Raw genomic sequence first — 12,772 nt, forward strand, 5'->3', positions numbered from 1 at the left:
AACCTATCAACCATTCTAATGATTAGTATCAGATATCCACCCCTAACCCAACGAACTCCCTCTTCCCTCTCTGGATCCGAACTCAACGATCTATCCCGAGAAAAAATAGCTCATACCTGATGCCCCCATACTCCCACCGCAACCCACCAACATAACCAAAGCTCCCTCTATCTCTCCCATTCAACATGGCGTCCTTCGACACGATGAGCAATGACGGAGGAGAAGATCACAATTCCTCCTCTCGCCCTCTTGACCACGACGCCGCCTACATGGGCTACGACTCCTCCTCTTTCCCTCCTCCCCATGCTTTCCCTTCCGATGATCTCACCAATGATCCTGCTCACGACACCAATGATTATTTTGACACTACCAACAACAATGACCTGCACTCTCCGGATGTTTACGGGTTCGGGATACCCGCGACCGACACTGACTACGCGACGCCTTTTGATATGTCTCTGAAGGATGGAGTTGGAGATGTTGATGGTGGTGCAATTGGTGGTGATGATGATGATGGGATTTTTGCCTCTGATGGGCCGATGTTGCCTCCGCCTGAACAGATGCGAGAGGAAGGCATCGCGAGACGTGAATGGCGCCGGTTTGTTTTCTTTACCTTTTTCTTTGGGACCATATGTTTGTTTCCTAGGTTTACAGAAGGATATACATCTTTTTTATACATGCATTTGCATGTAGGATCTAAGCAGTTGGAATTTGATATGACCATAAGATGCGTTTACGATTGAGGATGCTAAATTAATGGGTTTTGTTTGTGATTTAACTAAGAAGTAGATATATAACACATGAATACAGTTTTGAGAAGCTAGCGTCTTCATTAATTTTAGGAAAAAGATTTAAGAAAGCTGCTGGCAACATAGCTTCCTAGTTTGCAACATGAACAATGGTTAAATTCATGATGATCAACTGTTTTCCTTTAGGAGTTGAAGTTAAGAGGCACAATGAGCGTTATAGGGAAGTCAAATAAGAATTCCTTAGTCCTATAATACTACGAGACGTTTTCCATTTAATATGCATGGACGTTCCTACTCCTCTCTCTCTCTCTCTCTCTCTCTCTCTCTCTCTCTCTCTTTATTTTTTCTTAAAGTCTATGCGTCTTGGTAATTCTTCCCTTGCCACTTGATTCAAGAAGACTGCATTTCTCTTGTGGGTCATGAGATAACATACATGGGATTTTGAGTTTTGCAAGTTTATATCAATTTGTGTACTTGTTCTTCGTTAATACCCATGTTTTTTACTTAATGAATTTGACAGAATCGTTTTCTTTTGTCATCCCATAAGCCAAGGTATTGCATTGGTACTCTGTTCTTCAGCCCTTTTTACTTGTCAGCATTTAGAGTATAGTTTCATAATGCAAAATCTTCCACCCCTTCTTCTTTGTCTTCAACCATCCTGTACTCCTGGTAGCGTTGCTTTAATTTAGTTGGCTAATATGCTTATGAAGGTAAAGCTAGATTTTTAAGTTGATTAAGCATTATGTTTGGCACATTATGCAATTAATATCATGCTTATGTTACATTCTTCTTTTTCCAGAGTGCAAAAAACCACAAACCTCAATTATAAATGGAATTGGTGGAGAATAAATTATCCTTTTGAAATCTTGTGATCTCCAGGTGAAACGTGAACTTGTCATTTTCCTTTTTCAGCCTTGAAATGGCTTTTCAAACTTGATATAATTAAGCCTGGGTTTCCATCTTTGCAGTTTAATTCAACGTGTAACTTGTTTTTTTTTAATTATCTACAAAGATCCATTCCTCCACCGTTCTATGCCAATGTAAAAGATGTTTTAATTCTTTGCTTCTAGATTAAGCACAGGAGAAATGGGAACTTGCATGTTCCGGTGCGCTGTATGATATCTTATTAGGTGACTAAAACTTCAGTGATTTGCATGGTTCTGGGGTTTTAGGAAATTGTGGTACAATTATATTAAATCTCATTTCCGAATTGTTCTTTATTTGCCAATCATGGAATATCAAATCTGTTGATTCTACTCTTTTCAATTCCTTTGATTTAGCCTAAACGCCATCCATCTTGAGGAAAAGGAGAAAAAAGAGAAGGAGATGCGGAATCAGATCATTGCTGAAGCAGAAGAATACAAGCGATCTTTCTATGAGAAAAGGAATCAAAATTGTGAAACCAACAAGGCTAATAACAGAGAAAGAGAGAAGGTAGAAACTAGAAAGTTTAGAAATCAGAAATGTTGTTTTGTATTGCTTTTCCCTGCCTTTCTCTTCTCTTTGCTTTACAAGACTAAACTAAATCAGTTTTGTATTGTTATGCAGCTGTACTTGGCTAACCAAGAAAAGTTCCACAAAGAAGCTCACGAGCACTACTGGAAAGCAATTGCCGAGCTCATTCCTTGTGAGGTCCCTAATATTGAAAGGAGGAGAGGGAAGAAAGATCCTGACAAAAAGCCTTCAGTTGTTGTCATTCAAGGTCCAAAGCCTGGGAAGCCTACTGATCTTTCTAGAATGAGGCAAATTTTCTTGAAGCTGAAACAGAACCCTCCACCTCATATGATGCCTCCACCGAAAGATGGTAAGGATGGCAAAAATGGAAAAGAGGAGAAAGATGGAAAAGATGCAAAAGAAAGGAAGGATGCCAAGAATGACAAAAATTCAACTCCAACTGATTCCAGTGCTCCTGCTGAAAATAAACCTGCTTTACCAGGGAAAGATCCCGCTACTGACGGTGCTCCGGAGGAACCAAAACCAGAGACCCCAGCTCCAGCTGAGGCTGAGAATACAGCTAAACCTGATGCTGATGATTCCAAGTGATGACAACCATATTTTTTTTTCCTTTTCTCGTGTTTATAATTTCTTGGTTTATTTTTAAGCTTGGCTTAACCATTCCTGATGGAGAATAAGAGCAGAGACCCGCAGATGACTTTGAAATCTGCTGCATGAGCAGCAGAGAGCTTTCTTCCTAACTTGATTTTGAAAATGTAATTTGTAGGCACTATATTTAAAGGAAGATTCTCTATTGCTTCCTTTTGTTATCTAGCAAGGCTTTTCTTCCGCTATTCAGTACTACATTCATCTATCCAAGTCCCTGTGTCACGTGATGGTTCTTCAGACCACCCAACTCGTCTAGGTGCCAGTGCTGCGTGCGTCTGCTGTGCAGCTTACATTTGCCCCATGCTACCAAGCAGGAGTTTTCTCCCAGCAATACTCCCCCATATGCCGGCACTCCGAAACACCCCAAGCTCTTTCTAATGTCCTGAACTGCGGTCCTAGACACCTGCCTGTGCTACATGACTCTTGAGCGAGCCATTACTCTGAAAAAAGAATCGAATGAATGTTTGTTCTTGCTTTTACTATCTCTAACGTTTTCTGTTTGTTTATTCTTCAAGGTAAAGGACATAATTGCCAACCGTCTTCTATATAATGCTAAAATAAACACCATCAATCAAAGTCCTGGAGGTTGCCGATCATCCCTTTATTTATTCCTATATCTCCAACCTATTTATCAACGATCAAGATTAACTATGCAATATAACGATCAAAATAAAAGTAAAAAAAAGTAAAATGTAACAAAACAAAAATTGAAAGATTAGATCATGAGTATAGTTGGCCATTGCTTTAGTTTCCACATAGTCTACCCCTTATTTTATCAAACTTAAACTGCCACTTGCATTCAATATCTCTAATTTCTGTTGGCCATATGTTAGATTGATCACAACACCAGTTTAAAAGAGCGGATTAGAATTTCCCATCAACATTACAAGGGAAAATTTCTTTTATATATATATATATATATATATTAGAATTTGCAAAGGAGATGTCGTTGTTATGATCTACCATTAACCCTATCCACAACAAACATGTGGCCTCCCACGTGACAATAAAGACATTAGGCCTAGAGGGGAAATAAGATGCCCTTTTTTTTTTTCTTCTTTTGAGTTTTCAATGACAAGGGTGTTTCTATGAGGATTCAAACGGGATATGCTGCACGTGTGTGGTGGTCACAGACCCCTTGTCAGCACTCAGTAGCTGCTTTGCTACGGCAACAGTTACGACATTGGAACACTTTGAATGTGACTAAATAATGTGAACCAACGCACAACGACTCTTGCGGACTAGCCAGCATGGCATGGCGGATGACGTCGACACATGGCGAGCACATGGGTGCGGTGCGGTGGTCCAAAGGTGACCTGGATTCATCACAACTCAAAACAATGTAAATAGCGAATACCAAGATTTCTGGTGTTACAGTGGCTGTGATGTTGATTGGTGGTCATTTTTTGTGAAAGTTAGATCTGGCTTAAACAATGCCAAGATGGTGTTTAAGATAAGAATATATACAAAATAGATAACTTTAGTATGATACTATGTTTCAAAAATATTGTAATAATTATGTTGACAATTATTATGGATATTATGCATACAGATCTTCCAAGATTTCTTTGAGATATTCTAATGTCAAAAATTTGGTTTGTTGCGGAATCTCATTCCTTATTTTCATAATCTTGCTGATTAAAATAACGTGCTCACCATCTTATATTCTTTAGCCACGAAAATTTGAACTTCAATCGGTTTGAAGTATGTAAGATTTTGAATAAAGATCCTGGGAGAGGAAAGATAAGTTCGTGCACAAATTGACACACAATAAATACTAGTACTCTTACATTCAATGCTCCAAATTTCATTAAAATCCATTGGGCCACAAACTTACATTCAAACACGAATGGCAGGAACGATACTAAACGCACTCTCTCCTTTGGAGAGGGCTACATCTACAACCACTTGCACACTACTAAAGTAGAGAAAACTCGTGGGGTGGAAACAGAAGAAGAAAGACCCTTGGATGCTATTATGCTGTCCAACGATTACCTTCTCTTTTTTAAAAAAGGAGGAGGGGGACAACGAATACTTTTTGTGTCATGGGGACTAGGGTGCAATGAACCAATTGGCATTACTTTCCACGGTTAGAAGAAGTTAAGGCGAGAGGTGTAAGTTGCTTTTGGCGACCAATTTCTTGGAATGACATCCCTTGCAGAGAGCGCTCTTCCTGTTGATAGTGTTGTTAGTTTCACCGAGAATGGTCCTTTCAAGGGTCCCCTAATTATGCACCAATTTGCTCCCCATAGATGATTCATCTCTAACCACTCATCAGAATTTGCCTGCCAACATCCAAATGCCAAAAAATACATTAGTCTTTGCAATTCAGCATATGAACCTAACCCTGTTTATCTCTCAATCTAGTTTTGTGGATTTCGAGTCTTTGAACTTTTGCAAGTGTTTTTTCACCTTCAAACCTATGGAAAAAAATGGGTTAAACGCTAAGAACAAAAAGTGGCTGAGACTTGGTTATTGTCCATAGCTTGCGGACACACTAATCAGATAGTGCGAGTGGAAAGCAACTCACATGCTAATGTCACAATTTCTAAACGATATTCTTTTGCCTCATGGGTTTGGAGGAAAAAGAAAAGAAATGACAAAAATAACAATAATAATAATTTTGAACATGCTATAAGGATGGGACATTTTTGAGCGTGGCCTGGCCCCTATATCACATGCATTTGAGTCGAGATTCAATAATATGTCTTAAGTAGTCAATGGAAGGAAAAGTAACAGTAGAAAAAGTGCTTTTCAGCACTTTGCACATTGGCGCCATTAGGCAAACCATAAGCACAAAAATATTACTACTACTGATTAAAATAGCCTAATTGTTTGTGTAGACAAAGCAAAGGGCAAGGTTTTCTAACAAGATGTCCATATGTTGGGTTAATGACATCTGATTAAGCAGGCAAATCCATGATATTAGGAACTGCCTATCTTTAAAAAAAAGGTTAATAATAATTAATGATTTTAAAACATCCGGCCATTACCTTTTTTGAGGTATGGACACTACCTTGAGACTAATTTTTTGAACAAGTTTACGCGGCCTTTTTCATTGTAAATGTGAAAGTGCCTGGCTTTTGAAGATGCAGGCGAAGGCCTAGTATCTTTTGCACTTTATTGATGTAGCACTAAGAATTTTCCTAAAGTTAGTCATATCTGAATTTTGTGGAGCCTAAAGAGAGCTTTTTGCTTTTTGCTTTCTGCTTTTGCCTGTATTGGGCCATGGAAGTCACAAAGATTTATGCATTGAAATCAAAATAACTTCCTTCGTAAAACTTTTATAACCAAATGAACAGTTGAAATTGTCGAGAAGAAAATAGCACTTACTTCTCTTATATGCATTGACCCAACATCTCCATCTCCATCCTCAAACTCCACCAGAAGAGATAGCCAATAATCAGTTGAACCTTCATTAACATGGAAGGCAATGTTCTTCCCAGGATATTTACATGGGGTCCTATAATTTAAATCACAATATTTAATATAAGAAAGCAATGCTGTTGGAGACAAAAGTGGAAAAAAGACTGAGGCAAACTGTAACAAATTTACTGTTGGGCCTTGAATTCTTTGCCTCAGAAGCCCAGACAGGACGTGGCCCCTTTTCTTTAATTTTTAGTGGTAAAAGGTCAAAAGTACGGTCAATGGTCTACCCATTTACGTGTGAAATCGAGACAGCCGTAATAGTTTATCCGGATCTTCGGATTTTTTTTTCTTTGCCTTTTATTCCCTCGCAAGAAACAAACTCTTTTCATAAAATATGATACCATACGACTCGAAAGTTGCGGGGCTATGGGCTTATGGCAATTTTCATCAAAATTAAGAAAATAAAAAACCTTTTAGCCATGTTGCGTGGTCGTAATTAGGGTTAAAAAAAAGTTACTAGAGTCCTTAGTAGTAAAAGCAATAACGGACTTATTCCCAAAATAAAACCAAGAAAGAAAGAAAGAAAAGTGACAAAATAGAAGTGACAACAAAAAAGAAAGACCGTTGAAGGAACCAAGGAATAAGAACATGGTACAGAGCAAGGCAGACGACATACCTTCTGTAAACGACTGGGAGTTCGCCTCGGTTCCTGAGCTGTGCACTCTCACCGTTTATAGCCATGCGGCCAAAGGCTGCACCACTCAGGTCGAAGTGGGTGCGGCCATTGGCGCAGTACCCTCCAGGGCACTCGTCGGTTACAATGATGGTCACGGCCCTCCTTGAGCATATGCTCTTGTCTAGGCACCTAACTTTGTAGCATGCCCCACACCCTTCCCCGTTCTTGAACAGCACTGGGCTCACCGCTCCCACCCTGGCCCTAAGTGGCTTCACGTCAACTAACGAGCCGTACCCACATGCCCCTCCTGCACAAAATCACAAGAATCCTTACTTCACTCAACATTCTGCATATAAATATCCTGACACTTCAATTACTAGGCCGAAAAATCGAAGCGAGATACTTTGACTTGATAATTCACCTTAGAAAAGTAAAATTAAGACAAAATTGAGCATGACATTTAACATTTAAAGCTGATTAATTAGCTTGAGTCGACTCGGAACTCTACTAGTCGGCTCGAGAAAAACTGTAAAACAGCTAATATAGTATGCTAGAAAACCCTGTTGCAGATCTAAAAACATATGACATTACGGGGATGGAAGCCAGTGGTGGGCAGTTACCGTCGCTACCGTCTCCGTCAGGACTGCCGTACCAAGTGGCGGTGGCTGGATGCCAATGTAGGTCAGAAACTTTTCCCGGAGCTGGAACCTTACCAGACACCTTCAAACACTCCAACAACACTAGGCAACATAATGCAACAACCCCAATGAATCCACGGCGGCGCTGCATTGTGTTAACTGGCGGTGCCACCACTTGTTTCAGCCTTGAATGTTGCAAATTAAGATGAAAAGCAAAAATAAAAGAAAAACTAGCTAGAAAAATGCAGGTAATAGAGCTAGCTTGTTCTGCCAACAGTTTTGATTTGCATCGAGCATTAGACTGAAGACAGTGTTCAGAGTTACATACATATATAGAAGCAGAGGAAAAGCTATGTGTGCCTTTTTTTTTTTGCTTTTATTTTTTTTTTTTTGTGTGACTATGGGATCCACTAGTTTTGGTTCTATTTACTTAGGTGCCATTAGGGCTGAGGGGGCCCCACCGACGGTTAAGGCGTTAATTCCGCGTGACCGTACCTGGAAGGGAGCCTGATGGGTGTTTTGGTCATTTGGGTATTCGACCGTTAATATTGTTGTTTTTTTTTTAACAAAGGGCCATGTGATGGCTGGCCGTTCGAGCCTTATTGGTGCAGTAAAAACGATGTCGTGTAGCATATCAACATGCCAAAAATGGATCGCTTTGCCTTCGTAGCAGAAGCTACAATGTTTTGCCTCGGAACATGTTTTCTGATTCGGGCTGTGTCCTGGAATGTGAAAATGTTTAGCCTGATTTTGTTGACCTATTTTTCTTTGAGAACTAATGAATTTATGTCTTGGATTCAACTAAACTTTTTGGCTCAAGGATTTAGGGGTTTGAATGGCATTTGATCAGAATCAAATTGTACCGTAGCAAATGGAAAATTGTGTTATTCTTTTTCACTCATATTCTTTAAATTACGTGGTTCATGAATTTCACATGCAACTAATTAACGTGACTTATATAAAAATTAATTTGTGTCAATTTTGATGTATTAATAATTTAAAAATCTTTTGTACATATAGTATTATACTATACAATATAAAATAATCTCTTCTTATTTCATAAATCTCATTATAACCATCATAGAATTTGAATTTAAGATTCTGAAATTGAACCTTAAATTCTAACCTGAAACATATCCCCAATCAGTTAGTTAACAGTAGTGTTATATTAGTTGGGATGGGAAGGATATAGTTTTAATTTAACTGTGTTGTCTTTTTGCATCCTGTCGATTGTTTTCCTCATAATTATTTCTGGTTTCTTAGTTCCTATATAGAAGGTTTTCAGTTTCCTTGCTCCTTTGGATAAATAAAAGTTTTAATGATTATAAAACAAATTTGAATTCTGTTTGCGCTATGTAATAAAGGGATTAAAGAAAAAGAAGGATGTGACTCAGAATGTAGTGTAATTACAAGACAGAACAAAAGGAAAGAAGAAAAAGATATCTATCATTGTCCTCTCATCAAAGATGAAATGAACTGAAATGAATTTTGTGGTTACAAGGACAACATAATTATCTTGGGGCAAATTGGTGAGTGGTGGGATGAGATCCATTTTCTGTTATTTCAATCCATAATTGAGCAGTAACTGTTTATTCTCCAAACATGCCCTCAAGCAAAGAATCCATACAGATTCTGATTCTACACACACACACTAGCCAAACCCATGTGATAATATATCTTTTTTAAAAGAGACATTTCACAAACAAAAAAGATATATATATATATATATATATTCTCCTTTTATCTAAGAGAAGAAATAAATTTGTGTATCAAAGCAGAGATGTCCTTGGTGAGTTGAGAGGGCAAGCCCAAGTGTTGAATTATTGGTGGCCCTATCTATCAGGCAAAACCATTGACTAGCCTTTTCTTGACAATACCCTTGTCAATTCCACAAGTGGACCACTCAACTCATCCAGTGGGGATATACCAAACAAATGAATCGTGTTTAATTTGTTTGCACAAGACTAACGATGTGAGCCCGCCATCTGTTACTGACTGTAACATGACTCTGACTCATATCTTAACCACACAGTGCCTCTCCAGTCCTTGTACCTACAGACAAAGCTCAAAATGCCACTGCTGTGGATTCTTTTTTCAAACTGAATTCTAATTAAAATTGTGGATAAATCAAAGATTTGAAATCAGATCAATTCCGATTCCAAAATCCTAATTATGCCATTGCTTCTCCATTTGTTTAGGTTGTCAAGGGTTTGGCAATATTATTGCCACTAATGATATTGCTCCCTCCACTGAAGTTGCATGTAATTTAGTGGATCAAGCAAATTTCATTTGTTGGAAAAAGCAGCTTCCAGTCACTGATGGGTTTAAAAGATTTTACTCTTTTGTTTGTTAGTTACTTTTTTATTTTTATTTCTACAATGATGGGTCTCTTTGGGGGGGAGGTGATCCAAGAGCCAACAATTCAGGAAGAAAAAAAATCTCCACAAATTTCAAGGGGGGAGGAATTACTCCACACATTTATCAAACATAAGTAGGTACAAAAGAAAATGTCATCAAATTTCAAAGAGGATTTGCATAAAAATTCTTCTTTGTCTGCAAGCATAGACATTGCATGTGAGTTGTGACCCCTTGCCCGCGTACGTCTTATTCACAAGGATCGTCTGCAGACTCTGCTCAGTTCACACATTTTCAACTCTAGTTCTACTATTCTATTTTGGCAGAATATATATATATATATATTAATTCATCCTGATATACTTGATTTTCAACATTAGCATACTAATTTTTCGTGATTGCCCTCACAAATTTGTAAGGTATTTCCAAATGGGTATATGCTATATTCAAAGAAAAAAAAGAACGCTTCTAATTGAAGATTAGTGTGAACCTGACAGAGAAAACAGAGATGGACAAAGAAAACAAAACTTCTGAATGCTTGTTTTCTTCTCCACAAAATTACATGAACATCACTATTCTCTATTTTTTTTTACAAATATAAATCTCCTTGAATGATGGAAATGCGGCTACAATCGTAATTACCCAAAGCTCACGCGAAACACGACTTAATAAACAGTGATTGACTCCACTGGAGTTTTCGAATGTCATGCTCATTTTCAGACTCAATCAAGCAATCAGAGTATATCTTTTATTTTTTTTAATTGATACACAATGCTGCCTGTGATGGTGCATAAATTCCAATGATAAGATATTCCAAAAGTCATTGATAATCGCTGTTTGACAGGTGGGGCTTTAGAATTAATGCTGCAATGTGAAGACTTAAAAGCAATTTGCGCCCGAATAATTAAATAAAGAGCAATTGCTCTCAAAAGAAGATCTGAATAAATCTTTATTAAAGAGAAATTTTAAAAAAAAAACTAAAAGAAGAAAAGAAATGAAAAGCATTCTTTGACCATCTGAGAAGAAAGTTCTTATGCAATGCTGTGCACAAAAAGTGCAGATGAGAGAAAACCGTGGTCAGAAAATATGGCGTTGCTAACGGTCCAACATCAGCTAGCTAGCTTCGGTTTAAACCCAAATTTTCGTACTTTGTAATGAGGGCATGTAGCAAAAAGTGCAGCAAACCTGTTAATTAATAAATAGTTTACTACATAAACATGCACGATGGCTTATAAAAAAGTTAATGAGAAAACAAATTTTAATTATGCTTTAATAAAGAATGATTATTTGGTAGTTAAAGCAGCTACCGTTGAAGAAGATACCACGTGAATCCATTCAGCTTACAGCACAAACTGGCCTTCATTATTTTACTGCGCATACATTTAAGCAGTTATTGCTCCTCAATTAACTACTATTATATACATATAAATATCCCAGAATAAAGCACGAATGAGTACCTGAATCAATCTTTAAAAAAGGCAAACATCCATGGAGGGGAGAGAAGGGAAAAGCTCGAGTAAATTAAGCTTTGCTTCAAATTACTTTATAAGATCTTACCTTTGTTGTCATGTTTTCTGTAGCTTCTCTAGTAAAGTAGAGTATCTGGTAGTTGTAAAGTCTGCTTGCGAGCTGTATGAAAAATTTATATATCCATGCTAGGGTACTTTGGTTATGTTTGATTTTGTATTGAGCTGTTTAGCACATGCCATTTTTGATGATTTATGAAGGGATTCCTGTAAAAGAAGCTGTGATTCTCCAATCCTGAAAGCAACAGATTTATTGACATGATTTCTGATTCAATCTTCACCTAGTTAACAGACTTGATTAGATCAATGTATTCTCTGAACTTTTTTTAAATGAATCAGTTGCCTGTGCTTTTTTAACCGAACTCGATTTATCAGAATCCAAAATTGGAACCACATCTCACCCATTCTTAAGTAATTTCCTCTACCCTAAGGTAAGCTGCCTTTCATTTCGACAAGAGTTCATTTTCGCATTTTTTACCATATCTTTTACCCTTTAGTTTATTTTATAATCGCCAAAAAAAAAAATAGAGAGAATGCCTTACAAGCCCTCTTCCATGCACAAGACGTAGAACAAATTACAAACTCGAAGTGGGCATTAGGATGCATAGCTCCAAGGCCTTTGCATCAAAGAACAGCCTAACTGATAGCGAAAGAAGGCAAATCGGCCATGTTAGAAAGGGTAGTGCTCACTAGTTTGAGAATTGTTGCTGACCTTGAATATATTTACTTCTTTCCTGTTGCAGTTGAGGATCGAGAGTCACCTTGATTATGTATTAAAATAAGATTAAGTATCTTAAATATTCATATTAGTTTCAATTTATAAAATATTTTTAATGGAATAAAATCGTAAGACCCAATAGTTTAAAATGAAAGATATTTATTATCAAAATGAACTCTAGAGTATTAACAATATACCACTAAAAACAATAAACTTTTATTAGAATGAAAAAAAATGTGACTATCCAGAAAAGAATTTCGAAATTTTCATCAATTATGCATCAGAGTACATTCACACCGTCTTAACTAATTGCCACATTGATTATCATTCATATACAGCACGTTTGTTCCTATCTATTCCTAGCTATTGGCAATTTGGTAAAATATAACAATTTTTAAGTTTTAACTAATCTTCAAGATTAGTAAAAAGTCATCTTTAATTAAACTCAACTCCCTTGATATTAATTATTCCATATGTATGATGAAATAACTTTCAAAATCATTAAGATGAAATTACCCCTCATAAATTTAAAAAATTACAACCTTATCCATATAAAATCAAATTTTCTCTCTTTTCCCCTTCTCCGTCGTTCGCTTCCAGCCACATTGTTCTCTTCAACCTTTCTAGCTAAGTTGCTC

The 12,772-nt window shown here is 37.3% G+C and overlaps 2 protein-coding genes across 2 annotated transcripts; one reads left to right on the top strand and one right to left on the bottom strand.

Moving 5' to 3' along the window:
- Positions 1–33: 33 nt before the first annotated feature.
- LOC110418761 (Clathrin light chain protein) lies at positions 34–2,999 on the top strand. The gene is made up of 3 exons (XM_021431576.1): positions 34–598; positions 2,030–2,183; positions 2,298–2,999. The coding sequence occupies exons 1-3, from the start codon at positions 186–188 to the stop codon at positions 2,790–2,792; spliced, it is 1,062 nt and encodes a 353-aa protein (XP_021287251.1). The 5' UTR covers positions 34–185; the 3' UTR covers positions 2,793–2,999.
- A 1,613-nt stretch (positions 3,000–4,612) lies between these two features.
- On the bottom strand, positions 4,613–7,857 carry LOC110411410 (expansin-B3-like). The gene is made up of 4 exons (XM_021421553.2): positions 7,518–7,857; positions 6,898–7,204; positions 6,186–6,315; positions 4,613–5,137 (listed from the first exon to the last, which is right to left on the bottom strand). The coding sequence occupies exons 1-4, from the start codon at positions 7,684–7,686 to the stop codon at positions 4,943–4,945; spliced, it is 801 nt and encodes a 266-aa protein (XP_021277228.1). The 5' UTR covers positions 7,687–7,857; the 3' UTR covers positions 4,613–4,942.
- Positions 7,858–12,772: the final 4,915 nt, after the last annotated feature.

The sequence above is a fragment of the Theobroma umbraticum genome, unplaced genomic scaffold (genome assembly GCF_002168275.2).
Source record: "Theobroma umbraticum cultivar Fairchild unplaced genomic scaffold, ASM216827v3 scaffold_30.0, whole genome shotgun sequence".
Taxonomy (NCBI): Eukaryota; Viridiplantae; Streptophyta; class Magnoliopsida; order Malvales; family Malvaceae; genus Theobroma; species Theobroma umbraticum.